Source organism: Fringilla coelebs, assembly GCF_963513975.1.
Source record: "Fringilla coelebs genome assembly, chromosome: 17".
Taxonomy (NCBI): Eukaryota; Metazoa; Chordata; class Aves; order Passeriformes; family Fringillidae; genus Fringilla; species Fringilla coelebs.
In genome coordinates, this window is record NC_140043.1 from 13,122,974 (window position 1) to 13,150,750 (window position 27,777).

Here is a 27,777-nt window from a genome sequence, read left to right on the forward strand (position 1 = left end):
AGCCCTCCTAAGGTCACTAAATTTAAGACAGATCTGGATTTTTAAAATATATTTGGTTGTGGAACATTTGTGTAACTTGAAATAACAATGGCAGACACAGCCTTTCAGATTTCCTTACCACTGAGGTCTAAATGAGGGAATAAGGTTTGCTGAGTCAGAAATCCTGCTCCTGCTCTGCATGGATCAGTTTCCACATCACTGAGCTCCTGAAAAGCAAGAAGGGAAGAATCACCACACAAAGAGGCTTAATGAGGAAGACAGGGAGGGGAAAAAAGTCCTAGTTAATCAAGAATTTCTCTGTAAGCAACAGCAGCAGCAAAAGAAGCACCTCAATTCAACAGAGAACATCGGTATTGGTCAGCAGTCCTCAGTCCCTCCTTTATTTCTGCTTCACAATTCCTGAATTTCCATGATCTAGAAATCTTCAGAATTAGAAACTCTGCCAGTATTGCAGGTGATATCAGCACATGAAAGGAGTAAATGCATTATTTAGGCAATTTCTAACCACACCATGAATGTGTGCTGCTTTTAGACTCTGGTAAATTCAGCCTTTTAGCCCTTAGCCAAGTCTATGCACAGTTTGCAGAAATTCTGTCCATTTCCCATCACCTCCTGTAAAAGCAGGAAAGAGTTAAAAGTTAGTATGAAATCTGTGGTTTAAAATCAAGGATTTCAGGCAAACAGGGGCACTGTGCCCTTACCCAGGACCTCAGACACACCAACACTTCACAGTACAACTGGATGGCAACGGATTTCTTGCCTCACATCCAAACTGTTTCACTTCCATCACTGATCTAACACAGCCTGAACTTCAGATCTTGGCTTTGTGATCTTTTCTTCTCGGGTGCAGAGCATGTGACTGAGGCAGGGAATGAGGTCAGCTGCTTATTAAGGGCTAGTTGCTGTATTCCCTGAACTAAATGGAGAGTACCAGATCTCTGCAGAACCAGAGATCACATTCTAAAATTAAAGCAGTAATGAAGGCTCATTAATAGGCAAGCAGAATCCCTCTAGAATTCTGAAGTGAGGGCCAAATACATCTCTCTATACAATCTCAACATGTATGGCACCTCAAAGTTCCACAGGCACAGTGCAACTCTCAGCAAAGATCACGCTCAGCTACGTGAGCCCAACACATCAAGTACTCACCAGGCTTCACCTGCAGACTCTCACAACTTCCCATTTCCAGTAAGGAACCGAGTTCTCAGAAAACCAAAGCTGTGAGGATACAAATCACTTTTGACAGCCATCTCTAGGTGCTCTGAGCTGTGCCTGGACTTGTTTGCTCAAGCTGCACTCAAGGACTCATCTTGAAGTAGTTTTAGTTTCCTGCCTGTTCTAAAAGCAGAGATGATCAGATTATCTACAAACACACTACAGAATGGTTTCAACAGAACTGTGGCTCTCCTGTTTGCTCTTCTATGTAAATACTCCAAACAAATGTGCAAAGCCAGTGGATTCCACCTGAATGAAGGAACCATTAGACTGAAATGGCTGAAAAATACAGCACATACCTCATATACTCCTCATCAATTCAATGTATCCTGTCTTTAGTTTAATAACACAAACAACTCAATTTTCATTCTCAGCAGAGGTCTGGAATACAACTAGAAAGCTAATGCAGCTACCCAGCTTTCAGCTGGTGAATGCTGGGTGAGGAGAAAGCAAAGCTTTTTATATAAAAACAGATGCTTTGAATATCTTGCACGTTTTTTCTGTTATGAGACACGTGATGAGCTGAAATCCATCCACTGCATCCCACAGCAACAGCAAAGAGATGAATAGGACAAGGCCTCTCCTCTGCCAGGAAGCCATTAATGAAATATTTGTTTTCCCTGAGATGTTACACATTTGGTGAATCTGCTCCCTGGAAGAGCCAACCCAACTGCCATGACAGCTTTGCTTTGCTGCTCTTCCCCTACCACCTTCAGGAACCATAACTCACTTTGGTATTTTGGAAACTCTAAAGCCCACAGAATTCCAGAGAGAACAGACAAGCAGCTGTTTTCTTTTCTTAAATGGATGAACTATTGGACTCCTCCTCTGCAAGCCATGACACACCAGAACATTTCCAAAACAGAAATAATCTGCCTCTTTTGTTGTGCATTTTTGATACAACATCACAGAGGGATATTTTACCCTTATCTGCCTTTCAGGGAGAAGCTTCTTTTCCATGTCATGTGTTTGTAACAAACAGCCATTTTTCCTCCAACTGATACTCAAAACTATTTTTTTAGCTGTCTAAAAAGGCTGTGTGCTCCAGCATACCTGTGGTAACAAAATAAATACAAAAGGAATTAAACTCTTGTTATAAAGATTATAAAACCACATTTTGGTAAGATATAAGGAAATCAGAACTGTAAGAAAAATAAGTAATTCCTCTTCCCACACATCAAGCCCACAGAACTGAAACAGTTTTTAGATTACCCAAAGCAGTTCACCCTTGAAATGTTGAGATTGGAAATTTGTACATGAAGCAAATTTGTTTCAAAAGGTGAGGGGAAAAGACATGAATTCAAAATTACCTGACAAAGCCAGGAAGTATATAAACATGGAAAAACCAGGACAATATGTGAATTTGCATAATTTAACATTTCTCCAGCAGTGCAAGGGAAGAGGGATTAATTCTTTTTATAGCATTTTAAATGTCAGTGCTGTACACAGAATGTAAAGTGCTTTGAGTCACTGCTGCAAAACCTTCCAGGAACATACTGAAATAAAACTAAACTGCATTTTAAAATAAATGCTCATGTACAGACCTAAAGTGATTGCAGGGTTTAGTAAGAGTTGAAGAAATGCCTTTAATTCTCCACCACTGGCTCAATCCTGCACACAGAGAAAACAGCTACAAAAAGTGTCCAGCAAGTCCAGGTTGCCTATTGTCCCAAATTTATCCTGGACAGCACAGGTAATGCCCTAGAAAAAGACAAATTAATTCAACAAACACAGCAGAAGAAAAGTGCTGCTTTCAGCCACACTCAAGTAGCTCCCCCAGACTCAAATGGCTGCACACAAATGAGCAAGGACTTTCCCACAAAGGAGTACAAACCACTGTATTTACAATTTGCCCAAGCACTCAGCCCTGGACAGGACTCAGACATTGTTTCCATCACAAACAAAAGGCTCATTACACACCTCAGATTCTGATGGTTTTAGTTTAAGCAGGAAGTTTTCAAAATGAAAGTTGCTAATAACCTTGGATGCAGTTAGTCCCTTACACTTAATAAATAAGAAGCATCAAGAATCTCCACAGTATTGAGATGCACAGAACTATTAATTGGTTTCAGAGTCTATTAAAACAAAAAAAAAAGTCCTTTGTTACTGAAAAAAAATCATAGTTTCTGTTCTTCTAAGAAGAGTGGCCCTAGTGGTGTGTTCAAGTGCCAAAACAAGCAGCAGGAGGCTTTTACTGCATCCCAAACCACTGTTCTTGATCTGCCCACTGAGCTGCTTCACTGTCACTGCCTTCCAAGTCCCCCTCTTCTCCACTTCCCTCCATGTCATCCACATCTTCTTCCTGGGTGGCATCTGTTGGACTTTCCTCCTTTTCCATTTTCTGCAATCCTTCCAGTGACTTCTGATCATTTGGATCCAAACTGAAGAAAGGAAGAAAAATAAAGCAGTCTTGAAACTTTTTTCTCTTTATGGCCTCAGTGTAAAGATTAACAATAAAATCTCATCCTGTTGTCTGCACTTCCTGTTTAACATCATCAGGAAGCTTATTTTAGATGATGATGCAACTTCCCCTTGAGCTGCTGTAACACTGAGTCTTAAATCTCTTTATAAAACAGTTCTGATCCCCAAGAATGCATTTATCTAAACATCCCACTCTTCCAGAAAACTTAGTCACCTCTCCCAGCAATACTAATTATAAAGTAACATGAAGGCAGTAAAAATTTAAATGACTCTGACTAAATATAATCTAAGCAGGCAAAAACCAGATGACCCATTTAAGCTATGCAAGTTTGCAGGGGACATAAAGTGCTGGGTTTAAGGCAAATTGAAGATGTTGCAATCAAAATATGGGAATATTTTAAAAAGTAACACCCTAAAATAGCATTTAGATTATGTTAAGTTGAATCATACTATTTAAATTTATCAAACAGCTCATTTTCATATGCACCTTCTAGTGTAAAGGAATGATCCTAAGGTCTGACTATAAAATAATTAATAACTATAAATAATTTCATGCTTTAATCCTTTTGTTAGTCAAGGAATCACAAGCCTAGTGACATATTTAGCATTAATACAGTCTCTACATTTTGCACTTTTCATTTTGAAATCTTAAGACCAACCAATTCATGAACAGGGTGTCATTTGTGTGGTTTTGTTTGTTTTAAGGGAGAATGACACAAAGCCACCTCTGATTCTCAGCCTAATCAATCAGCAGCTCATCTTTTTACTCAGTGAAACTGATTAGTGGTTCTTCCAAAGCTCCTGCTGAGGGTGTGCATTACCTCAGGGCTATGCTGTACTGGTCCATGGCCTCCTGGTACTCGTTGACAGCCACCAGGAAGTCCCCCAGGATGCGGTGCAGGACGCAGTCACTCTGGTTGGCCAGGGCGTTCCTCAGCAAGGCAATCCCATCTTCATACTTCTGCTCTCTGCCTGTTCACAGACAAAACTACTGCTTTAATCAACAGCTGAGACAAATCTATAAAAAGTCACAGTGTTCACAGTCTTCCCAACACAAGGCTATTTGTCCCTCCAGAGCTGTCAGTAGAGCAGGGCTCTGCTTCTTGCAAGATTAACTCTAAACAATGACTCTCTGTTGCAATAGCTGTTACATTCACAATTACATCTACTTTGAAGTCAAAACATTTGTTTGCAATTGATTTAAGTGTAATATCAGCTGCTGGATGCAATTCATTCCTGTGATTTTTCCCTCAGGACAGAACTGATAAACCCCTGGACTGTACCATCCCTGTCACATCCTTCATACGGATGTGGCTCCAGGACACCTTTCCATGTGCAAGGGTATCTTGAAACAAACCAACACAGGGGAAAAAGGAACTTACTGAGAAGTTCTGCTTTCTTTACAACAGCTTTAATGTAGTCAGGTCTTTGTGCGAGAGCTTTGTCCAGCAATGTCTTTGCCTTCTCCTGTGTGACTGGGTCCTCCAGGCAGACTGTGGCCAGCAGGGTGAGGGTCTGTGCGTTTGCCCCCAGGGTTTTGTACACGTTGTTTGCCATCACCATGGCTTCACGGATGCTGTTGGATGCCAGGTAACACTCGATGAGACCTGGTGGTGTCAGATGGAAACACTTCAGGGTCTGAGTCAGCACCACAGGCACTCAGCCCTCCACTGTTATTTGCACTTACTAGCACTCAGGTGCTGAACAGCTGACACTCCAATAAGCAAATACAAATTGCAATTGAGAAAGTGAATCTGTGCTTGTCAACATACTCATTCTACAGATAATTGACTTGATGTTTATTAATGGTCAGGCACTGAAAAAAACCTCCAACCCTAAGTACACCTCATCTAATGTTTCTGTCCCTTTACAATACTGAGAGAATTAATACTTCACCTGGACTCCTCACTACTTGAAGCTGCTGTTGAGATCAGCCAGATTTAAATATTTAAACAAATACAACAAAACGAAGCTCCCAGCAGAACTAACCATCAGCTAACGTCATCATCCAAAAGCGAGCTGCTCAAAACACCCAAGTTTGTTTACCTCCACATTAAACAAAACAAAAACCAAGAAAACCCCTCCCTGAACATCATTCTTACAAACCCACGCGTTCTCTGGCATCCCTCCCCTGATCACACCGTAGGTTTTGGGGTAACAATTATTTACAGGAGGCAAGAACTGCAGCCCATTCCCTTGCCTCACCCTCCCAGAGAGCAGCTGGGAGCAGCTGCCCAGGGCTCACCCTCGTAGCAGTCCAGGCGGCAGGGTGCCAGCCTGATGGCCTCCCTGAAGTGGATGATGGCCTCCTGCACGCGGCCCATGTTGCGCAGGGCAGCTCCCTTCAGCAGCAGGGCCTGCACGCTGTTGCTGTTCAGCTGGATGGCTTTGGCTCCCAAGTACAAGGCACGGGAGTAGCGTTTGCTGTAGAAACTGTGACACCTACAGAAAAAGGAGAGGGATTGTAAACATGTGCTCCTGCAGTGCCTGTGCACAGTCACGGGGGTTTTGAACTTCTTGTGTTTGAAGTTAAGAAAAAAACTTCTTCAGAAATTTAAAACACCCAAATATAGATATTAAAACTGTTACTATTCAATATATTGTTGGTATTGCACAGGTCTGTAACTCTAACAGATTTAACATACAGAAAAAAACCACAATAGATATTTGCAGAGAGCTAATATAAGTAACCCAAGAAGAGAACAGACAGGATAGAAAAGCACCTTCTGAATAAAACAAGCTGAACCCACTGTGTCAGCTGTAACCCACCACATTCAGCAAATGGAGAGCTGAGGTGAGAAAGGAAAGAAAACTCACCCAGACACCACCCAGGGCTCTGCATGTTGGTCAGAAATGTTGAAGAGCCGGCAGCCCAAGTTCTCCACATCCTCCAGCCGACCCTCACGTGCCAATAAATAACCATAAACATCCATTCCTAAAGAGACATGATGGAGGATCAATCCTCAAGAAATAGAAAGTTCATTTACAAGAAAAAAAAGCCACAAAAACCACAAACACCTACTTTAAACTGCACAACTGCCTAGAAGGGTTCAAGACATGCAGCTTCTGAATGTCAATTCTGGACTGAAGCTGGGGAAGCAATATACAATATTCCACTGCACGTCACTCCTCAGGTCAACCTTCTCTCAGGATTTACTCACCTTTTATAAGGTAAGGATCCAGCATTTGTGCTTGTTCAAATTTTAGGATAGAGTTTTTATTATCTCCAGCTCTGAAATACAGGTCTGCTAAGCTCCCCAGCAAGTCCACATTATCCCTCAGCAATGACTTCTTCTCTAAAGAGCTTAAAAGAAAAATAAATGCCTGTTATTTACAAATGACATTTTGAATATCATCATAGACAAGAATTTATGTATGACTTGATTGCACCACGCTCTTCCAACTCTTACCAAATGGTGTTTATTGCTCTGGTGTTGTCTCCAGTATGCACAAAGGCATATGCCTTGATCCACACCGAGAGCCAATCCAAGTTGGGAATGCTCTGGATGATGTTGATGGTCATGGAGGCCACCTCTGCTCCCTTCACCGACAGCGAGAGCAAGCCTGTTTAGAGGGGTTCACATATCAGTCTCAGCCACCCAAAACTGCTTTTGATACAAACTGTCTGAGGGGCAGAAACTCCATCCATTGACAAGCACAAGCAGCCGATTACAGGGCTTGCTACAATTTCTATACTGTGGTATGACATGCAAATGCAAGACAGTTACAGAAGTGTAATTAAAATTTAAACAGGGCTGAACACTGCAGTGCTGAGAGAGTGCAGACACCCACCTAGGATGGCATCCAGGGCCAAGGGACACTGCCTCAGCACCTCCTTGTAGCTCGTCACCGAGGAGCGCTCCTGGCCTGCCTTCTTGTAGAGGTTTGCCAGCATCATATTGATCTGCAGGCAACAGAAATGTGGGGACAGCTGAGTGTGAGGAGGAGAAAGAGCCACTAAGAAAGGTCACAACTCTGTCTTCAAGCGTGCCTGCCTCTGTTCTGGGCAGAAGACAAAATAACCTGCATTTCTGAGAACACTCCAAGGTACCATATAGGACAAAATTAAAACTGTGGCTTCCTTCTGAGCACAAAAAAAAAATCTACCTTCTTTTGTACGTGCACAGTGCACCTTGAAATCTCTGCTTTGCAGCAAAGAAGCCAAAAGATGGGCGAGTACACAATGCCAAGAAGGATCTGTACATCCCTGAATCAGTCCCTTCCAGGAATCTCTCTGTCCATGGAAGTGTTTGAATTAGCTTAGCAAGTCAGAGGAGTTTCCATTCAGCTTCTGAATGGAGCCACGACTGACCAAAGAACAGAAATTATCTGAGCTCCTCACAACACAAGCAGCTGGTTTCTGCTGCAGCACTTCCATTTACTGGCCAATATAGGCAAAAAGTTTGCTTTTCTCAATCTTTTCTTCTTTTTCTGCTCTGCAAGTTGGTCAGAACACTCTGACATTAACTGGAGTTTAAGTACACTTTTAGGACAATTTAACATGAAACACAGCTCACTGATCTGATGTGTTAATCTTTTAAGCCCTTCTGAGTAGCAGAGCCAACGAGCAAAGACTCCACAGCCTTGGCACTGCAGACCACAAAGGGATCTAAATATTTAACATTATCTAAACTGTTGTTGAAAAGGATTAAAAGATTTTAAAAGATGGAGCACTAGCAAACCTTCTACTTGCCAAAGTCTCCAGCCTCTCAAGGATTTGTCACTGTTCCAACTATACAAGAAGTTAATAAAGATGCACAAAACATGTAACTCCTCTCATTTTTTTCTTTAAATTCTTTCTAACAGAGGAAATACAAAATTGGTATGATTTTAAAGAAAAGGGTCCAAATCTGCTAATTTAAAAGTAGGAAATGTTACCAAACAATATTTAACTAATGAAAAAGACATAGTGCCATTAAACCTACATTATATGCTCTGCCCTAGAGATACACTGACCACGAGGCTGTGACAAAAACCTGCCAGAATTCACCTTTGGAGTTCTCTGCCTGGAAGGAATCCCATCAAGAATAGCAATGGCATCTTTATCTTGCTTCAGCATTGTGTAACATTCAGCCATTTTGTATTTCACTTCAATTTCTGATGGTAAACACTGAAACAAAAAAGAAAGATTTAAATACAACGTTGGTTTAATCAGGTATTAAAATTTTAATAAGGTTTCCTCATAAATATTTATACTGTGTTGAAAAATATCTGGTGCATGTAAGTTAACAATGCAGCTCACTGCTTGTTCACATTGTTCCTGTCTTCAAATTAAAAGTATGATATACACATACAGAAAAATTTCATGCTGGACACCATTTTAAGTTTTGCATTAGAAAACACCACAGATATGATCAAACTAATTAGCCTTAAAGGTCAGGTTTATTTGACATGACAAATACACAATCTAAGGTGGTTAAAAGACGTGTAAAGGTGATGCTCAGGGATGTGGTTAGTGATGCACCTGGCAGGGATTCACCCTCAAGGATCTCTTCCAGCCCCAGTGACTCTGTGAATATTGAGTCAGCAGCATGAACTGGAAGGAGGAATGTGATCACTTGATGCAGCACATTATCAATTCTTAAATACCTGGCTTTGGGGTGTTGATGCAGCATTCCCAGTAGAAGGCCTGACTTTGGAGGTTTTACTTAAGGCTTTTTTCTGCTGTAAGGCCATGGTGTACTTGCTGACAGCATTCCTGTACTCCTTGTCATGGAAGAGGGAGTCTGCATGGTAGACAAGGAGCTGGTACTTCTGAGAGGGAGAGAACAGCTCCCTGGAAGAAATGCAACAGAAAGGCTGAGATCAGACGGCTGCAAAAGAATCAAAACCTTACAGAAACAAAGTATTTGTAGCTTTGGTTTGTCTGGCTTCAACTTGCAACTGCTGCAGCCCCTTCACTGCACTGGAAGGACCATTGAGTAACAGCACTGACTCCTCACACAGGGCTTATCTCACCAATTTCTTTTATCTGTAAACAAACAAATCCAGCAGCCACTCCTAACACCTCATCAGCAACAGCAGCTGTGTTTGGCTGCCTGGCCACTGTCCCCATCCCTTCTGTATCAAGCCACAGGCTGTAAACATCCATTGCACTGCATCAACTTTCTCCTGGGATTCATTCACCTTTTATTAGGTAAGGATCCAGCATTTTGCCTGTTCAGATTTCAGAACAGAGTTTTGCTTGGACTCAAGTCTAAAAGGCAACACAGCTCCTTGTACAGCTGTTCCTACATTATATCCTTGTTCCTACATTATAATAACTCCTAATATATGTGCAGACCAAATGACCCAACTGTGGCCTTCCAGGACCTGAAGGGAGTCAACAAAAAGCATGGAGAAAACAATTTACAAGAGCCTGGAGTGCTAGGACAAGGGGGAATGGCTTCACACTGAGAGAGGGCAGCTTTAGATTGGATATTAGGAAAAAATTCTTCCTTGTGAGGGTGGGAAGGCCCTGGCAAAGGTCACTCAGAGAAGCTGTGGCTGCCCCATCCCTGGAAGTATCCAAGGCCAGGCTGGATGGGGCTTGGAGCAACCTGGGATAGTGGAAGGTGCCCCTACCCAAGGCAGGAGGGGTGAAACAAAACAAACTTCAAGGTCCCCTCGGAGATTCTGTGATTCTCTGCCAGGACACCCATGTTGTAGGGGGCACCCCAAAGGGACGCTGATGCTGATACCCGAACAGAGGCGGGCTCCATGCCCGGCAGGGGCAGGGCAGAGGACAGGGACAGCCCAGGGGAAGGCGCCGGGACAGGGAGAGGGACGGGACAGGGTCAGGGTCAGCCCAGGAGCGGCCCCGCTCCCTCACGGCCCGCGCCCCGCGCGCCTCCTGCCGGCGGGGCACTCACGGGTTGTTGCCGCTCATGGTGAGGAGCAGCCCGCTGAGCAGCCGCACGTTCGAGTGCAGCCCGGCGGCCGCCATCTCGCGCACGTGCTCCACCACACTCATGCTGCCGCCGGCGGGGCGAAAGGGACGGGACGGGGCCGAGGAGGAAGCGGGAGAGACCCGAGCGAGGCACCGGGCACGGAGCTGCCGCCGCCGGCCGCCGCCACTCCAAAATGGCGCCACCCAGGGGTCCTCGCGCTACGCCGCCTGCAGGCGATCAAGGCGCTGCCCGCGCGGCCCGACAGGCGCGCGGAGGGCAGCCCGAGCCGAGGACCCCCGCGGAGGCGGGAACGGCGTGAGGGGAGAGCGGGGGCCGGGCCCGGCTGTGAGGGGATCCGCTCCTCTGTGGGTGCTGTGGTGCGAGACACGCGCTCCCCGCGCCTCCACAGCTCCCGAGTCTGCCCCGAGTCCTTCTGCGAATACGCTGGTGGTTGCTGCAGCTAAATGTGACTGAGGTCTCTGAGATAATGACGCTCCTGCCTATAAAAATTGGTGATGGAGGAGAAAGACCGTTCAAAACCTAGATTTCCTCTGGGAAATGCCTCACATTTTTTCCCCATAATCCCATCTAAAGCTGTCCTCTGTCAGTGTGAAGCCATTCCCCCTTGTCCCGGCTCTCCAGGCTCTTGGTGGCTCCCCTCAAGTCCTGAAAGGCGACAACTGGGTCACCCCAAAACCTTTCACCATATAGAAAAAAACCTCTTTGATTTCTTTGAAGGCTGTCCATAAGACACACAGTAGTTCCCACGTTAATTACAAGCAAATTTTATTGAAAACAAGGTAAAAATCACTGCACTGGACAACACAGCGTGAGAGGTCTGTTTTCCCGGGACACACGACACCCAGACTCCAGCCAGCAGAGCAATGACACAGCTCCCCTGCCCCACAGCCAAGCCCATTTCTTCTCTTAAATACAAGCCCTGTTTTAAATGCTGTAGCCACGATTACAAAGCAGCTTGCATCTGAAACAGCACGTCAGAAATCACTTATTAAGCACCAGCTTAATAATATTTGCTTACACGACTTATCTTTTTGCTCTCCCTCTATCACTCATTGACAGGTTTGGATTTTTTCTTTTTTTTTTTTTTTTTACTTCATAAGCACTTAATTCTTTCTTGGTACAAAATGTATCCAAAACAAAGGCAAAAGACTCAAACATCTTATTGTGAAATGCTTAAAGTTGCTGCCACTTTGCTTCATTGCCCAGGGCCTGAGAGACTCTTGTTCATGAACTGCCTCTTCACAAAGCAGATCCACCACTGCAGAAAGAAGTACAGAGTCAGAAAATCAGAAGTGGTTTCCACTGACTTTGAAGTATTCAATCTCTGACACACAACAAATATTAAGGTTCCAGCTTTACACATAGTTTTCCACACTTGAATTGAGGTGAACAAGACAACAGGAATGGACACAATGAGTTCATATTACAGGACTTTGAATTAAAACGGGAAATTCTACTTTCTCGTCCTTTACTTCTGTTACATTTTATTCCAATACAATCATAAATGAGGGATGTATCAGGAGGCTATGCCTTTGAAAGCCAATTAGCCTCAGTGATTTTGACATTAAATGCAGTCACATTTGCACATGAAACATGAACACCCAGGAGGTGACTCATTCATTGATTAGCGATATTTTCAATCTGGACATGAGGCAAAACAATCGACTTCAAAGCAGCTCTCAAAGCAGAGCTGCCTGGGAAGACAAACAGCCCCTCTCGTGCTTGTGAACTCCATCTGCAACCCCAGCCACAAGCAGATGTGCTTTGAAGAGCTGAACCAGACCCCTCTCATTACTGCCCTGCTTTTGAAAGCAACCCAAACTGGCACTCACTGTCATATCACATCAGATTAAATGAACTGATAACTCGCAGCTGCCATTTCACTGTAATTTCAGAGAGGCTGGGCTGAAGTTACCCTCACCCCATCACCTCACTCCTCTCCACACGAGGCTGAACAAACACCCCCGGCCTCTCACTGACTGTGCTGGTGGCACTGAGCTCTCACCTTGCTTGGCTTGTCACTCTGAGGATCAAACACTTTGTCACAAAGGCGAAGGCCGGTTTCTTGCCTCAGCTGCTGCAGGTAGGCCCTCATCACCTCTGAAAGCAACACAGCAAAACCAGGGTGAACTGGGCAGCACCAACCCAAACTGGATTTATCAGGGACACGTCAGACATCCCTGCCTAAAGCAGAGAGGGAGTTTCACATCCTCAGGCTGCAGCTGGCTGAGCTGATTAGCTCAATTTATCTATGGAACCAGGGGAATCCTCAAGGTCAGAAAATCCAGCTTGTGCTGCCTTCAGAAGACAGACTGCAGATTTAGAAGATGTAGGTTTAAAGTAATCTTTCTAACTGCAGTTTATAACGTGTGACCCTCAGAGGCCCTGGGTCAGCCTTACCTTCCTCCTGCTTGTTGGCAGGTTTGGCGTAAATGGCGTTCAGTGGAAAGCCAGGCTCCCCTGGGATTGGGAAGTTAGTGATTCCTAGTGTGTACATCTCCTTCTCTCCCTGGCCTTTGGAGTTACACTGGAAGAACCAGGCAAACAATGGGTTAGCAGTTATGAACAAAAACTGACAGAGCATTAGACCCAAATATTTTACAAATCTGGAACAGGAAAACTCATCAAGAAGAGCAACATACAACATCCACAGCCTTGGAGTATTTGAGGCTCTGGCAGCAGGGAATGGGGTGAACAGGATTATTTGTTCCTCTGGAAGGAGAATATCAGGAAATCCTTTCCTTAGAACAACCCTCAGAACAGACTCTTTCCCACCTGCCCAGGAATTCAGTTTTCTTACCTTCTGCAGCTTTTTCAGGCACTCGGAAATGTAGAGGGTGACATAGATCAGTGTTCTGTCAGCCTCATTCTGCAAAACAAAAGCAGGAACTCTTAGATTACAGGACTTTGTGGAACTGATAAGGTCTGAAACAGGAATGAATTCAAGCCATTTTGGGCTATAGTTTCCCCATGAGAGAGAGATTTGCAATTCATGACATTTACCCAACTTTAAAGATTAGGTGGAAGGGGAGATTTTGTGATCTTCTAGAATTACTTCCTTGAAAATAAATTTATATTCACAGCACCAACCCTCCAAAGAACTAGAATATGCTCAGTACCTCAAAAAATTACCTTAATTTCATAATTTTTGAAGAAAACATTAGCTTTGAAGTAGTAGATGGCTTCATCTATAATATCTGTGTCCTTAGCTATTAAAAAGAAGATACAGAATTAAGCAGTGCACTGTTACAGTACATTTGTCATAACTTTTACTCACTGAAGTGCATAAATAAGGATTACTGCAAAAGCAAGACACGGGTATTACAAAAAGCAGAAGTCAGCACCACGTAACAGAAAACTTCTGAAACACCATGAGTTCAGACTGTAATACTTGAGCTTCCTACTCCCTTCTCCTTCCTCTCTGTTATGTCACTTCAGAAACAGCAGCAATTCAGCAGTTCCCCACTTTTCTACCACTTTTGAGTAACTCATAAAAGGAAAGAAAGAAAGTTTTTGGAGAAAGCACAATCACTCAGATTCCATTATCTTCTTCAAATAAAGGCGGGGAGCAGAACACAGCCACAGTCAGTGACAATCTGACTTCTGCTACTATCCAAGACTGGTTAAATCCAGAAACACTCCCTTTCCATTTCCCTTTTCAAACTGAACCCCACATTTCTGGGGAATAGCATGCCTGGGAAGTTCAGGTGTTGAAGGGGAATCTGTTCTGGCTGCCTGTGGGCCCTGTCAGGGTGCCTGGAACTTCACTTCAGTTTCTGGAGCCCCACACCCTGAGTGCTGCTGTCCCTCAGAGCAGCGCAGAGTGCGAGCTCTCTGTAGCTAAACCTCCACTTCCTCTGACACAGAGGCTTCACACCAGCACAGCCTCCTCAAACCCTGCTCAGGAGCACAGGGGGAAGCACCAGAACAGCAACCAGAGGCTTGGGTTACTGAAACCACTAACTCAACATGGGGCACAATTATCTGTGCATAATTATTTTCTATGATTTGCACAGCTGAAGTAGTTGAAAACTTTCCTCCTCTCTAAACTGCAAAGCTTTCCATTTCCCACTGGTGACTCTTGCTGGGTCTGGCTTAGAGCAGCCCCTGAGATGATGAGCTACATCCAGTAATTCAGAGATTATTATAAACTTACTTTCTCGAGGTGCTGGGCCCTTGAACTGGCTTCTGATGGGTAACAGTGCCATGTTCCCAATTAGCTTGGTGTCTGAGTCCATTAAAGTGGAGTGGTAAGCCTAGAGACAGGGAGAGCTGGTTATTGATCCTACTGAAAATAGACATTTCCCTATCCAATCACGCGTCTTCATCAAGCAGGAGTCACAGCCTAGTTCATTATGATGCTTCCAGCATTTTTTCCTCGCAGAAACAATTGCTATTTTCTATTAAGTCCAGATCTTGGTGCCATTCTGGTGAAGACCAGGAAAGCACCTGGAGATTGGATAAAATCTGTATTGTTGGTCTGCAGGCACAGTTCATCCCCAGGCTGCTTGACCCTATCCTGGCAGCATCAAGGGGTAACAGCCTTGTTCACCTGCCTGAATTTTGGGGCATTGCACTGAAAGTCAGTTGGTCATTAAAAAATATGTAATTTATTTCCATGTCTGACTATCAGTAGTAGATAATTATTAAAATAGCCAGGTTTCATGCAGTAAAAAAAGCCCAACAAAACAGAAAAACCAACCAGATTTCTGCATACAACAAATTCTTCCTAGAAAACCGATTTTAAGCAACTAATGGGTTCAGTTTCAGGCACTTTCCAAGGTGCTGCGCCAGGCCACTGGGAATCCCTCATCTCACAACCCACCTTTTGTGGGGGGCAGAGGAGGATGTGACTGGGTGGGGCCGGGTGTAAAAAGCAGTTTATTTCTCTGAGGGGAAGGTGGTGTGAACAAAGCCAGAGCAAAGCCCTGCTGTGACCGCCCTCTCTCTGCCCCGCTGCTGCCGGGGCTCGCACCCTCCCGGCTGCGGGTGGATCCCTGGCAGGGGGAGGAGGAAGAGGAAGAGGAAGGCGCTGGCCTTGCAGCAGCCTCCCATGAAAAGCCATTCCCCGCTCTCAGCAGCGCTCCCCGCAGCTGCAGCCCCTCTTTCCTCCCGCAGTGCCCGCGGCCAGACCCCGCAGCGAGCAGAGCCCCTTCCCCGGCCCGGGATCGCCCCCGCCGCCCCCGGCCCGGCCCCGCCGCCCGCGCCCTCCTGCCCGCGCTGCCGCCGCCGGGGCCGCGCAGCGCCGGGCGCGGAGCCGCTCACCGGCATCTCGAAGGGCAGGAGGCGGCTCGGCGGGGCCGGGCGGGAGGGGAACGGGGCGAACCGAGCAGGAAAGCGGGCACAGAGCTTCCTCCTCCGCCTACGCTGCAGGAAATGAGGCAGCGGCAGAGGCGGTGCGAGGAGGGGAAGCGAGAGCCGCGCACCGCCCCGGGAAGGGATCCCGGGAGGCAGCGCCGTGCCCGGCATTGCCCGTACGGGGAACGGCCACGGAGAGGCACTGCTCTACCAGGGCACTGCCGGTACCGGGAGGGGGCCCGGCAGGCAGCGCTCCTATCGGGAAAGGTGCCGGGATGCTTCGGTCGCAGCTGGTTTCTCTGCCGTGCGTTTCCAGCACATCCCAGCCGGGGGCATGGGGCACTTCGCGTAACAAGAGGGGTCCAAACGTGCTGTGTTCAGAGGGACACAGTATTTTGAGGCGCACACTCCAATTGCTGTCAAACCATTACCTTCCTTCCCTGACACCCAGCGTTGCTGAAATTGTCCCCTGGTATCTGACACCCGGCATGACTCAGAGAGACAAAATGGGGAGGTTTGGAAGGTGAATCACAATAACTCAACTGCAGGGCTGGGGTTTATCCTTTCAACACGCCCCAAGCATGGCTCATCCCAAGTCTGGAGGTGAATTAAACCATGGTAGTTTTCCCAGCTTTTGAATGGTTTTATTCAGCCAGATCAAGACCTGCCACATACAGATTTTTCTGAGCCATTTTCCTCTAGATATGCAGGATTGGCTGGTCTGTTGAACCTCTTGCCCAGTTCTGGCTCTGCTTTTTTATACGTACTAACACTGGTCTAAGTATTTTATAACACACACAAGCATAGAAAAAAAATTGTTTATTAAAGTAGTTACGAGGTCATGTAACTCACTGTCCATTATAAATATTAGTTATTTTACAGATAATTCATCAAGTGTGTTTGTGTAGGGGCTGGGGTTTTTTAATTTCATTTTTTATTTTTTACTAAAAACAAAGTATTTTCCTCCCGGTTTGAACGTGTTTCTTACTCATCCACATGATCTTGAAAGTATTCATCCACAAGTGCAGATTTATCTTCTTCACATTCCTGTAAAAAAAAAAAAAACCAGAAAAATAAACTTTCCTGGGATGAACACAGGAATCATTAGGAGACTTTGAACAGTCATGCAGGAAAAAAATCTGAGTGATCTCAGTGGTTCCTTCTGGCATTTGAAGGTTAAAACTTTTGAAAACCAAAGCAATACTTTTAAACAACCATTTGATCAACCTGCATATGCCAGATGATATTAAAGAATTTAATTTTTATAACTAAATGAAGATGATACAAGCATTGTCACTGAAAGACTAAACATGGCTTATTTTGAACTGTACTGAGACAATACTTTATTAGCAAGGCAAAGAACACATTTATATCACAACTTCTATTATGGATACTTTCTAATTTTTTATCTTCTCACTAACAGTCCCTTACCTTTGGTTCTTTAAATTCCAGATCTTCTCCGTACTGAATGGTGAAGTCGATGTGCTGCAGGACGATGTTGATGCTTTCCTCATCTGAGCGATCCAGAGGCAGGAATCGAACCATGCCATAGTCATCAATCTGCACAAGGATTCAAGGGATGTTGGCAGGGAAATGCAGAAAGTTCATTCTCAATCACAGCACTCGAAGCCACTTCCTCAAACCACTCTTTTCTGGACTTCTAAAATACAGTTTAGTCACACTGCAAACCAATGGCAATTCCCTACCCAGAACACCTGGCTACCAATCCTAAGTTCTACACAGCAGCAAATTCCCAAAATCGCCAACAGAAAAGAATTCAAAGAAAATGTATTGGCTATAATCCAGATATCATGTGTATCATATCAGTAATATCAAGAATCTCATTCTGATCTGAAAAACTAAAAAACTGAGTTAATAGGGGCAAAAAGCAATATACCTACCAATCCACATATAGATTTGGTCAGTTTTTTAAACCGTTTGCTTTTCAATATATTTGTAGAATCTTCAATCATAGAATACATATCTGGATCCAAGTACCTGGAGAAATAAAGTCATCATCAACACTGAAAGTCTGTCATTCAGAATGACACAAAAGATCCAAGATAATTATTTACAGAAAAATCAAGAGATCAGTACAAACATGGAGCTGTTCTTTTGACTCTGACTAAACTAAGCATCTTACCCAGATGTTTAAATACTATTGTTTGAAATAAACAAAATCCATCTTCTCCCATTCCAAAAGAGTATGTTTTCATTGTGGGAAGCATTAGACTCAACTTTCAGTGAACTTTGCCTCAGTATATTGTACTACAGAGTAAATAATTTTTTGGAACTTACTTTTCTATTTCCTTCTTGGCTTTCTTGCTCAGCAAATCCATTTTGGTCATGACGTTAATCTGTGGAATCTCCAAAGATATCATTGCACTGAGAGCTGCCAGGATTCCAGAAATAAACTTGAAGAGGATGAAAAATGATGTATTAAAGTACCGAAAAACACAACACAAACACGCAGGACACTCAACCACAGGCCAAATCTGGTAATGAATATATGGAACATGGACACAAAACCATATGAGGAATCATTCTCTCTGTTGGAAAAAGAAGGTGCCAAGTACCCCCTCAATTTTTGGAGCCTCAAATACGGATCTGCCACTGAACAGGGCATTAAGAAAACCCAAACCCTTCTTGGGATAGTTACTGCTAAATGGGCAAGGTGGCCTGCTTGTTCTTGGGATCTGAGAAAACTCTCGTGGAATCACAGAAGAATTTAGGCTGGAAGGGACTTCTGGAGGTTAGCTGGCTCCTACAGCTGCTCAAACAGAAGCACTTCCAGGTCAGACCAGGCTGCTCTGGGGTTTTCCCAGTCAAGTTTTGACTCTGTGAATGCCGTCCCAGTCTGACCACTCTCACAGTGCTGGCTGTCTTTCCATCCATCTGGAACTGTCCTTGCTGCAGGCTGTGCCTGAGGCAGCTGATGACAGCAACCACATCTCCCTGGACCTGGCAATTTTTCCCTCTGGGCAAACCCAGCTCTCTGAATGGCTCAGACTTGTTGTGCTTTATAAAAATGAACTTTATCAATATATTTCAAATGGATACCTTGAAAGATTCCACCATGAACTGAGAATCCACAAGGAAAACTCCACAGACACGGAATTCCCACTGCTGCAGCTGCTCCACCAACTGCTTCATCACTGGCAGGTGTGTGTAGAGTTCAATCTGACCTGGGGCACACTCAGGATATTAACAGATTGGAATGTGAAGCAAACAGGAACAGTCCGCAGTTATATGTAGACAGGGGAACTGCACTTAAAATAAAAACTGGTAAGGAAAGCACCCTCTTTTCAGGAAGCTCTGACTGTTTGGGTGAAGTGGAAAAGAAATAAAAGGGGTTTTTTCCTCCTTTGGTCTCCAGTTAGTGTTAGTGTGCAGTTGCCACAGCTGATGATGCTACCAAACATCTGTGCAGTCACCCAGATCAGCCCAGGACCAAGTTCACTCCTGAGACACCTGAAAGTGACTCTGACAACTGTTAACAGCTCAACAAAATGGGAATTATCACAACAGTCTACAACCAAATTTTCCAACTTGCAAATTTTCCAGTGCTTACGAAGAGTGATACCAAAACACTGGCATGTGTTTACCTGGGCAATCAAACAAAACATAGTCGTCCTCCACGTGCCCAAGGCTCTCCTCCAGCCAGCTGAAGTTATTGGCAAAGTATTCCATGCAAAACACCAAGCCACCATTGGGGCCAAACCTCAAGGACTCATCTTCCATGACATCGTCCACTTCTATCAGCTCCCGGATGTCTGTGACAACACAAGGCACCAAAGGCAGGGAATGAGCTCTGCAGGCAGGGAATGGGCTCTGCAGGCAGCCTGGCAGCTGAGAAAACCAACAGGACTTCACAGCAGTGCTGGGGGATCTCCCTGGCACAGCCAGCAGCCAAACACAACAGGTTATCTTCATAAAACTTACACAAATGCCTTAATCCCCCAAGTAAATATATGCTAAAAATTTCCTGGGACTTGTTTGGGAGGGGGTCTTTTGAGGGTTCCTGCTGATTGTCTGAGGAACATCTCATTCCCCAGATTTTCCTCTTATGGTCCTGGATCTTCTGATGAATCTCTTCTGAAAGTATCTCAGCTGTGTGGCCAGGTCAAGATGCATTTTCTTATCATCTTTGTTCAGACACAAACACGGCTGTTGTTCTCAAAGCTGCCGGTACATCTCAATCAGTGGTGCAGGTCAATACAGGGATGGAGCAGGAGCTGGCACAGGGCAGGAGCCCCTGATGCAGGGAGTTATCCCTGCTACAAGAGCGCGTTCATCTCTGACACAGGCACTGAGCACCATTTGCTACCATACTGGAATTATTCACCGATTTAAGGATCACACCCGATTTTATTGAAACGATTTTGCCGCATCTTCCCCCACTGCTGCACGGGCTCCGTTTTAGAGGAACAGAACCGGTCGGGTCTCACGGCCAGGGGCGCTGGAGCCCAGCCGTGCCCGGGGCCGCCGCTCACCTGCCATGACGGGGTAGCTGAAGAGCTCGGCCGCCGGGTCCAGGTTCACCACCTGCACGGCGCGGCCCAGCGCCTCGCAGTGCTGCACCATGGTGGAGCAGTACGTGCTCTGCAAGGCACACGCGGCCGTCAGGAGCCGTCAGGGGGCTCCCGCCGCCCCCGTTCCCCGCCGTTCCCCGCTCACCTTCCCGCTGCCCGCCGGGCCCATCACCAGCTGCGCGTACCGCGGCATGGCTGCGGCGGCCCGGCGGGGAATGGCCGCTGCGGCGCCCCGTAGCTCGGCCGAACCTGTGACGTCTCAGCGCATGGCCCCGCCCGCCGCGGTACGGCGAGCCGGCGGGGTCAAACCGTGCACGCCCCTCTCGCGAGACGGCGGCGCTGGGGCGGGCGCACGTGCGCGCGCGGTGAGGGACCGGGACCCGCCGCGGCCCGAGGGGCCTCCGGTAACACCGACACCGCCCCCGGGCCCCCCCGCCCCGCTCCGCTCAGCCCCCGCCTGGCGGCTCCCGCACGCGCCCGCTCCCTCTCCTCCGGAGCCGCGGCACCGCCGCCCCTCGCAGGGATTCCCCCGGTGCTTGTTCCGAGCATCCTCCCGGCGCTCTCCGTACCGTCAGCCCCGGCACCGCCCCGCCCTGCGAGCCCGCCCCTCCTCAGGTACCCGAACCGCATCCCTCCGGCTCCCCCCCATCCCCTCAATTCTGCCCCCACGGATCCCCCCGCTCCCCCATCCCACCGTGTCCGTGATCCCCACCGTGTCCGGTGTCCCACCACCCTTCCCCCGACCCGACCTCACTTCTGCCCCCGGACCACCGAGCCCCCCCGCGCCTCTGCGGGGTGTCAGGAGCAGCCAGCATCCTCACGGCACCGTGCCTCCTGTCCCTGTGGCCCTGCCCTGAGCCCCCCGCCCGGGAATTCTCCCTCAGCCTTCCTCACTGCTCAGCGCGGCTTGTGCACATCCCAGGCTCCCTCACACAGGTCCTGTTTGTCCTGGGGGATTTCTTGTGTGTTCCAAACTCTTTCCTTGTTGAGTCTTGCCTTCTAAGCGCCTTGCTTGTAAACGTGTGTGTAAACCACTGTTAAGCCCATTAGTGACTTAGGTTTGCTTTCCTTTTTTTGTGCTCTCTTTTTTTTCCCAGTGTTCTTGGATCAGATTGTGGCTCTTCAGGCACTGATTTAAATGACCCCTTTTCTTTGCTAATATGCAAGAGGTACCTGCCCCCAGTGCCTCCACTGTTCGTGTGCCACTGATTTAACGTGATACTTCACTGAGTTGTCCTTAACCCAGTGCGTTCTCTAATTCCATGTGGGTTTCTGAAAGATTTTTCTTCATTTTGTGGCGCTTTGGCTTCTTTCCCCTTAGGTGCCAGAACTCCAATACTGCTTGGTGCCCTTTATAGCAGTTCTCCCAGTGTTTTCATTATTTTTGACTCCCATTTTCCTCTCCCTGATCTCTCTCTGACGCTCGCCCCTATTTTCTCTGGGATTCTTGAGCTGGGAGGGCTGTGACTGACTCAAACCCAGACTCTGAGTGCTGATTGTGTCCCCTGTGCCCCACAGGCCTGTGACATGGCCACGGACGTGGCTGAACCCGTGCTCCCTGAGTGCAGAGGGGACGGCAGGAGCGGAGCCAGGTCGGACGCCGATTACCCCCTGAGGGTGCTCTACTGCGGAGGCAAGTGCTGGGACAGGAGTGGGAGCACACAGGGACAGGAGTGGGAGCACACATCCCTTCCTGCAGGAAGCCATTAGCACAGAACAGCTCAGAGCATTAGTGTGATGGCAAGAAATGGAATACATTAAACTGCTGTGCTGTGTTTGGAAGTGTTCTTTAGTCGTTCCGTTTGTAGTTATGTGGGTGGAATTTAAAGGGAAGTAAATTGTCTTGGCAGGTGTGTTTTTTAGATAGGAATGTCATTTTGCTTCAGGCTGGAATACAGTAGGAAACAGCCCTGCACAGTTGGCTTGGCTGTCCCCTCTTTGTGACATTGGCAGCTCTTGGAGAAAGGAAAGCTGACCAAACCACCTGGTGTTTTGTTCAGTGTCTCTTTTGCCTCAGGTGGAAGTGGTGTTTTGTTCTGTAGCTTTTCCCAACCTTGGGCTTCTCCTCCCCTTTCCTCAGTAACTGGCAGCTCTTGCTGTGATGGTTTTACCCTAATGCAGAGCATGTGAGCACAGGTCTAATGAGAGAGGAATTAAATTGTGGAGTGGCAACAATAAAGAAATGTTTTTGAGTCAGTGTGTGGTTAAAACCAGAAGTTATGTAAGAACCCATCCCTGACTTTGAAGCACCATTTGGAATTTAATTACTAAGGCTGTAAGTAAAAAGTAAAAAATTCCTTTTGTGATCTGTTCTTTTTTTCCCCCTTCTTTCTCTAGTCTGTTCGTTGCCAACAGAGGTGAGTTAAATTTTGTTGTCCAAATTTTCTTCTGTCCTGCTATGCCCTGGTTTTGGTGTATTTGTGATGCATTTTGTCATTCCTTCACTAACAACATTCATATGGCTTTTCTCTAGTACTGTGAATACATGCCTGATGTGACTAAATGCAGACAATGGTTAGAAAAGAATTTTCCAGATGAGTTTGCAAAACTTACAGTAGGTAAGAGTCTTTTCTATTTTCTAACTGATATGTGTCCTTGGACATATTTGGGAATATCTGTCCAGTTCTTATCTCTTCCCTTTTCCTGCTGTATCATGTGAAAGTTAATGCTTTGGATGCTCTGAAATAGGTTTTATAATGTCAGAAAACGCTAAATAATCAATTTGTCGTTTTATTAATAATATTAGAGCTTTCTTAAGATTCTTGCCATAAACAGTCATCCATGCACTTGTTTCCCATCAGAGTTAATTTATTGGATTTTCTGTCTTTTCAGTTTACAGTGGATGGCTGGAGGAAAGGTCATTAATAATGGGGAACTTATTTGTTTGCATTTGGAATTTCAATATTAACATTATCATTAATTTCTGTCTCTCTGTACAGGAGCATTTATTGAAATTGTCATTGTAGCTTCGAGCTGAGGCTTTTCTGGAGTCTAATTTGAACAAATACTGTAATGAAGATGTAACATGCATCAGTCAAAAGGCTGCTGCACTTCAGCATAGTTTACTGATTTAGCAAAATATCACTTTACTTCCTTTCTGCTCCTGTAAGGCTGTGGGTGTTTGATCACTAATTTTGTTCTTTTTTCCCCTCACTCCTTTCTGCTGCATTTTAGAAAATTCACCTAAACAGGAAGCTGGGGTTGGAGAAGGCCAAGGAAATGTGGGAGGAGGAGAAGAAGAGGAGAAGAAGAAGCAAAAGAGAGGCAAGGTCTAAATAGTTGATTGTGGTACTGATTTCAAAGCAGTTTGGGGCATCCCTTTCTCACCTGCTGGTCTGGAGCAGGGCACAAATTCTTTGCATTTTGGTGGCTAGCTCTGGAATATTGGGAATATCTTCCTCCCTGTGGTTTGTGCCAATGGAAATGTTGGAGAGGAGGGAAAGGTGACCTGCATCCTGTGCCCCACTGTTCCTGTCACCACTGTCACACTCAGGGAGCAACTCCTCCCAAGCTGGAATCAGCTGGCATTTCTCCCAGAATGCTGAGCCCTGTTGAGCAGCACTTTATGGGCTGCTTGCAGAGTGGAACAAAGGCTGCTTCCCTCTGGTAATGCCTCATGACTCTGCTCTGCCTTTGTTCCTTCCACCTCTCTGAATTCACGGAACAGGATTTGGTTTTGTGCTTTTAAATCTGTTACCTGTGTCTCCTCCCAGCAGTACTGATAAAAAACATTCTCAAAACCCAGCTTTGGAAGATACAAAGTTATGTGGAACAATTTAAGCACACTTTTATCTTCCATCGTTGGAGCTCTTTCTTCTGAATTAATTAACATGCTTTCCACCATAAATCAGAGTCCTGGAGCTGTTCATATGTATTTGCCTGTGCAGTGTCAGTTGTGTGTAATGCTCCAGAAATTACAGTTAATACCTAGGAAGTTTCATATTTTATGCCACATGTATTTCTGTTTTATTTTTGGTATCGTGGTAACCAGTTTAAGTTACCTTCTCAGCAGGCAATGTCTAGTGACAACAGTAATTCATGTTCTGTAACTTGGGTGCTTTTCCCAGAGATTTCAGGACTTTTTATTTCAACGTTAATTTGTTGTGAGGGGTGGGTATGATAAGTGTTTAAAATACTTGGTGATTTTTCTCCTAGAATCTAAAGTTTCATGAAAACTTACAGCATGGTGTTCAGTAGGATGATGTAAGAGTGACCATAAGAGTGGGAGGGAAAACAAGCACAAACTTCATAAGACACTGCAGAAACTCACTGAAGGAAATTTTAGACAGATTTACTGTCTAAAAATTATTAGATGCCAGTTTATAATAAAACAGAATTGGAAGTGCTGTGTGTTAGAAACAGAAACAGGCACAGGGGTTGGTTTACTTGTCATAAATTCTTTAGGTTTTCATGCTGAGAAGGCTCAGAAACATGAAACTTTGGTTACCCTGGAATAACATGGTGACTGTACACGACGTTAGCTGAGATCTTAATCTGCCTTGAAGAATCCTAATGAGTGGAATGTATCTTTTGCATGCTTTACTCTGACTCAGAAATGCCTGAAATGGGGAGTGTTCCCACAGGCTGGCCTCGGAGCAGGCAGGGGGAGAGGTGGTGGGTGTTCGTGGAGTGGGATTGGGGTTCTGGCTGCTCTCAGAGGGTGGGGTTGGCTGCTGGCTCACATTTCTGTGTCTGGTTCACTGTGGGGTCGTGCACAGGTGTCCAGAACTTGATCTGCTGTTTAACCCAGCAGCCTGGGGAAAGCAAGACCTTGTGGCCTCAGGGAATGGGCGTGAGCAGCTTGCTTTGCCTCAGACACAAACCATGAGGATGTTAAAATAGTTGTGGAAAATATCAAAGAAAAATTTATTTCTAGAATTATCCAAACACAGCGGTTGGTAAAGTGTGGGGAAGAGCCCTTTTTTTGCTGGTTGTAGTGGGGGTCTGGTGTGCAACCTGTGCTTGAATGCACATTTCACATGTATATATTGTTATTTCCCATAATACTGGGCCTTGATGACGTGGGATCTCTCTTAAATAATCGTAAATCTGAGACAATGCACAAAATACATTTTTGTTTACCAGCCGTGTTGGGGAGTTAAGAGTTTCTTTGTTTATAGGGGCAAAATCTGACCTTGTATGCTTTTTTCTTTGCTGAACTATGACATAATTTAATTAATCATGTAACTTTATGCTCTGTTTTAAAGGTGGAAGAGGTCAGATAAAACAGAAGAAGAAGACTGTACCACAGAAAGTCACGATAGCTAAAATTCCCAGAGCAAAGAAAAAATATGTCACAAGAGTGTGTGGCCTTGCCACATTTGGTGAGTTTGGATTCTCCTGGTATTGTATGTGCCTGCCTTTAACCTCATGATATTTCTTCTGGTTGTATTCCGCTGGGGAGTCTGCTTCCAGCTGTGAGATGGAAGTCCCAAGGTGCTTTTAGCAGTTCCAAAGCATGTCAAAAGTACGCTTACTTCCCACAGGGATAAATTATTAAGGTACTTATTGCCTTAGTAAAAGAGGGTCACAGGTTTTTTTGAAATAGGGTGCAGACTCACCTCAACATAGCACTTAGAGGACATTCAGCAATTTCTACCTTGAAGCATTTGTAGATCTGTAGAGTCAGATGTTTTGGTTGTAAATAACAGACTTGGCTTTCAGTGGAAAGTCTAGCAAAGCTTCAGCTGTGAAGTGCCACTACTTTCTCAAGTTAAAACAAGATTTTGCCTTTAATCTTGAGAAAATATTTTTATGACAACAGCTGTACTTAAATTGTTCATTTTCCCCTGGGCAGAAATTGATCTTAAGGAAGCACAGAGGTTTTTTGCTCAGAAATTTTCCTGCGGTGCCTCAGTAACAGGAGAAGATGAAATCATCATTCAGGGGGACTTCACAGATGACATTATTGACGTAATCCAGGAGAAGTGGCCTGAGGTAATGAACCTTTCTTTCTCTCAGGAAGACACACACTTTTCCACATTAGCCTGTGATTTACCAATTATTTTGGAAAAGGGATTCATCTTCAGCAGCACAGATTGGTGCACAAAAATAAAAGAGCAGTTGTTGCATTCCCACCCTACAGTGAGGGAGGCATGTCAGAATAAATGTAGCTGTCAAATATCTGTGCCTTCTTTGTGACCATTTCTTAACAGTGAGTGTCTAAGTATTCTTACATTGCCATCGTGTTTTTCAACACCTCATAAAATATTGCAAAATTAAAACAAACAAAAAAGCCCCAAGCCCCACGCATTTGTGCTTCAGAAGAGATCAGCCAGTGTGGGTTGGACTGAAATTTAAAGCTGAGAGCTGTAATTGCAAGGGCTTTCTCTGACTCTCCCTTGTCCTGGCATTTCCCAAGTGGAATTCTTTATGGTTTAACTCCACAGGGCTGTCTTTATTCCCAGCCCTGCAGGCTCAGCTGTGTCCTGTAAGCACGTGTCACTCACCCAGGATTTACAGCAGGGGATCTGGAATGGGGCTGTTCACTTCTCCCACACTTCTCTACATTTACAGGGTGCACATTGAAGGAGGCATGTAAAAAGAAAATACTTAATTTGCTGTGTTGTGGCTCTTTCTCCCTAGGTGGATGATGACAGCATTGAAGATCTTGGAGAAGTCAAGAAGTGATAGTGGAGGACTACCTTTATTTAATTATATGGTTATAAATGATATAGCAAAAGTGGGGCTTCTAAATCCATGTGCTCTGCAGTGAAACTGTGGAGAACCCATGTCCTTGGCATTCTCACTGTTCTGTATAGGCTGCTTGGTTTTCTTTTTTGTTTTGGGGTTTTTTTTTGTGATATTTGCCAAATTGGGGTTCTACCATGCTTAAGCATGAAGTAGATTTAAATAAAATTACTGTTCCTCACTGAATAGTTTCTGAGGTTTTTTACATCTACTTTCCTCTACCTGTCTTATAGGAAAATAAGAATTTAAGGCATTAAAAGTTTGTTTTTCATCTACTGTCCTTTCTGCTGAGCTTAACATGAGGCACGTGGCTGATGTTGACACTTTTACCTCTCATTTACCTAGAGACAATTTTAGAAATCAGAATGGAACAAACATCTAAAGGTTGGTTAGCAATGAAAGAACTGTGAATCCTGAAGTGGTCATTCTACATCCCTGCCAACTGAATTATTTTATTTAAGTGGAAACACTGAGAAATATGTGAATAGGACTTAGAAATTTATCCTATTTTCATAATTCCAAACATATTCTAACTCTGCTGGGCTTCTAGGTGAGGCAGTTGTAATGACTATGCTTTTAACTTGCAACTCATTCAAAAATTGTAGTAATGAACACAAATTAATAGTGAGCACTATTTCACAGGCCATGTTAGCAGGTGGGGTGGGGTGCCAGTTCTGCTGTCTGTACTCCCACAAACAGCCTCCAGCATCGATTTGGTGCTTTTTGTTTCA

The 27,777-nt window shown here is 45.2% G+C and overlaps 4 protein-coding genes across 6 annotated transcripts; 1 reads left to right on the forward strand and 3 right to left on the reverse strand.

Moving 5' to 3' along the window:
• Positions 1 to 2,776: 2,776 nt before the first annotated feature.
• On the reverse strand, positions 2,777 to 10,698 carry ANAPC7 (anaphase promoting complex subunit 7). The gene is made up of 11 exons (XM_084217121.1): positions 10,488 to 10,698; positions 9,226 to 9,412; positions 8,627 to 8,746; positions 7,429 to 7,540; positions 7,047 to 7,200; positions 6,798 to 6,940; positions 6,454 to 6,571; positions 5,882 to 6,078; positions 5,019 to 5,243; positions 4,458 to 4,608; positions 2,777 to 3,596 (listed from the first exon to the last, which is right to left on the reverse strand). The coding sequence occupies exons 1-11, from the start codon at positions 10,586 to 10,588 to the stop codon at positions 3,407 to 3,409; spliced, it is 1,698 nt and encodes a 565-aa protein (XP_084073247.1). The 5' UTR covers positions 10,589 to 10,698; the 3' UTR covers positions 2,777 to 3,406.
• A 582-nt stretch (positions 10,699 to 11,280) lies between these two features.
• On the reverse strand, positions 11,281 to 15,899 carry ARPC3 (actin related protein 2/3 complex subunit 3). Its single transcript, XM_084217331.1, has 7 exons — positions 15,792 to 15,899; positions 14,683 to 14,782; positions 13,659 to 13,735; positions 13,327 to 13,395; positions 12,927 to 13,053; positions 12,532 to 12,626; positions 11,281 to 11,784 (listed from the first exon to the last, which is right to left on the reverse strand). Exons 1-7 carry the CDS (start codon positions 15,795 to 15,797, stop codon positions 11,722 to 11,724), a joined length of 537 nt encoding a protein of 178 aa, XP_084073457.1. The 5' UTR covers positions 15,798 to 15,899; the 3' UTR covers positions 11,281 to 11,721.
• Positions 15,900 to 16,630: 731 nt separating this feature from the next.
• GPN3 (GPN-loop GTPase 3) lies at positions 16,631 to 20,624 on the reverse strand. Of its 2 annotated transcripts, XM_084217162.1 has the most exons (8): positions 20,502 to 20,624; positions 20,318 to 20,426; positions 19,430 to 19,597; positions 18,885 to 19,009; positions 18,123 to 18,238; positions 17,726 to 17,822; positions 17,256 to 17,384; positions 16,631 to 16,871 (listed from the first exon to the last, which is right to left on the reverse strand). In XM_084217162.1, the coding sequence occupies exons 1-8, from the start codon at positions 20,547 to 20,549 to the stop codon at positions 16,809 to 16,811; spliced, it is 855 nt and encodes a 284-aa protein (XP_084073288.1). In that variant the 5' UTR covers positions 20,550 to 20,624; the 3' UTR covers positions 16,631 to 16,808. The 2 variants fall into 2 exon arrangements, with proteins under 2 accessions (XP_084073288.1, XP_084073287.1); XM_084217161.1 differs by lacking the exons at positions 20,318 to 20,426; positions 20,502 to 20,624 and having other exon boundaries at positions 19,430 to 20,302.
• A 32-nt stretch (positions 20,625 to 20,656) lies between these two features.
• On the forward strand, positions 20,657 to 27,349 carry DENR (density regulated re-initiation and release factor). 2 transcript variants are annotated; one of them, XM_084217435.1, is made up of 8 exons: positions 20,657 to 20,760; positions 21,875 to 21,989; positions 22,694 to 22,713; positions 22,830 to 22,914; positions 23,531 to 23,620; positions 25,564 to 25,680; positions 26,154 to 26,293; positions 26,942 to 27,349. In XM_084217435.1, exons 2-8 carry the CDS (start codon positions 21,884 to 21,886, stop codon positions 26,984 to 26,986), a joined length of 603 nt encoding a protein of 200 aa, XP_084073561.1. In that variant the 5' UTR covers positions 20,657 to 20,760; positions 21,875 to 21,883; the 3' UTR covers positions 26,987 to 27,349. The 2 variants fall into 2 exon arrangements, with proteins under 2 accessions (XP_084073561.1, XP_084073560.1); XM_084217434.1 differs by having other exon boundaries at positions 20,668 to 20,971; positions 26,942 to 27,348.
• The last annotated feature ends 428 nt before the right edge of the window (positions 27,350 to 27,777 follow it).

Excerpts from the sequence above, each read along its gene's own strand:
- ARPC3 (XM_084217331.1), bottom strand. Across the intron at positions 13,736-14,682 it reads GGGCCCAGCACCTCGAGAAA|CTAAGGACACAGATATTATA; the intron begins GTAAGTTTATAA and ends TCTTTTTAATAG. Across the intron at positions 12,627-12,926 it reads TGCCAACAAGCAGGAGGAAG|AGGTGATGAGGGCCTACCTG; the intron begins GTAAGGCTGACC and ends TGTTGCTTTCAG.
- GPN3 (XM_084217161.1), bottom strand. The coding sequence starts at position 19,757 with ATGAAGATAACCTGTTGTGTTTGGCTGCTGGCTGTGCCAGGGAGATCC. Across the intron at positions 19,010-19,429 it reads TGTTTTGTTTGATTGCCCAG|GTCAGATTGAACTCTACACA; the intron begins GTAAACACATGC and ends AGTGTGCCCCAG. Across the intron at positions 17,823-18,122 it reads GCCAAGAAGGAAATAGAAAA|GTACTTGGATCCAGATATGT; the intron begins GTAAGTTCCAAA and ends TTATTTCTCCAG.
- DENR (XM_084217435.1), top strand. The coding sequence starts at position 21,884 with ATGGCCACGGACGTGGCTGAACCCGTGCTCCCTGAGTGCAGAGGGGAC. Across the intron at positions 21,990-22,693 it reads GAGGGTGCTCTACTGCGGAG|TCTGTTCGTTGCCAACAGAG; the intron begins GCAAGTGCTGGG and ends TTCTTTCTCTAG. Across the intron at positions 26,294-26,941 it reads TCCAGGAGAAGTGGCCTGAG|GTGGATGATGACAGCATTGA; the intron begins GTAATGAACCTT and ends CTTTCTCCCTAG.
- ANAPC7 (XM_084217121.1), bottom strand. The coding sequence starts at position 10,588 with ATGAGTGTGGTGGAGCACGTGCGCGAGATGGCGGCCGCCGGGCTGCAC. Across the intron at positions 9,413-10,487 it reads ACCATGAGCGGCAACAACCC|GGAGCTGTTCTCTCCCTCTC; the intron begins GTGAGTGCCCCG and ends CATTTCTTCCAG. Across the intron at positions 6,941-7,046 it reads AGAGCAATAAACACCATTTG|CTCTTTAGAGAAGAAGTCAT; the intron begins GTAAGAGTTGGA and ends TTTTCTTTTAAG.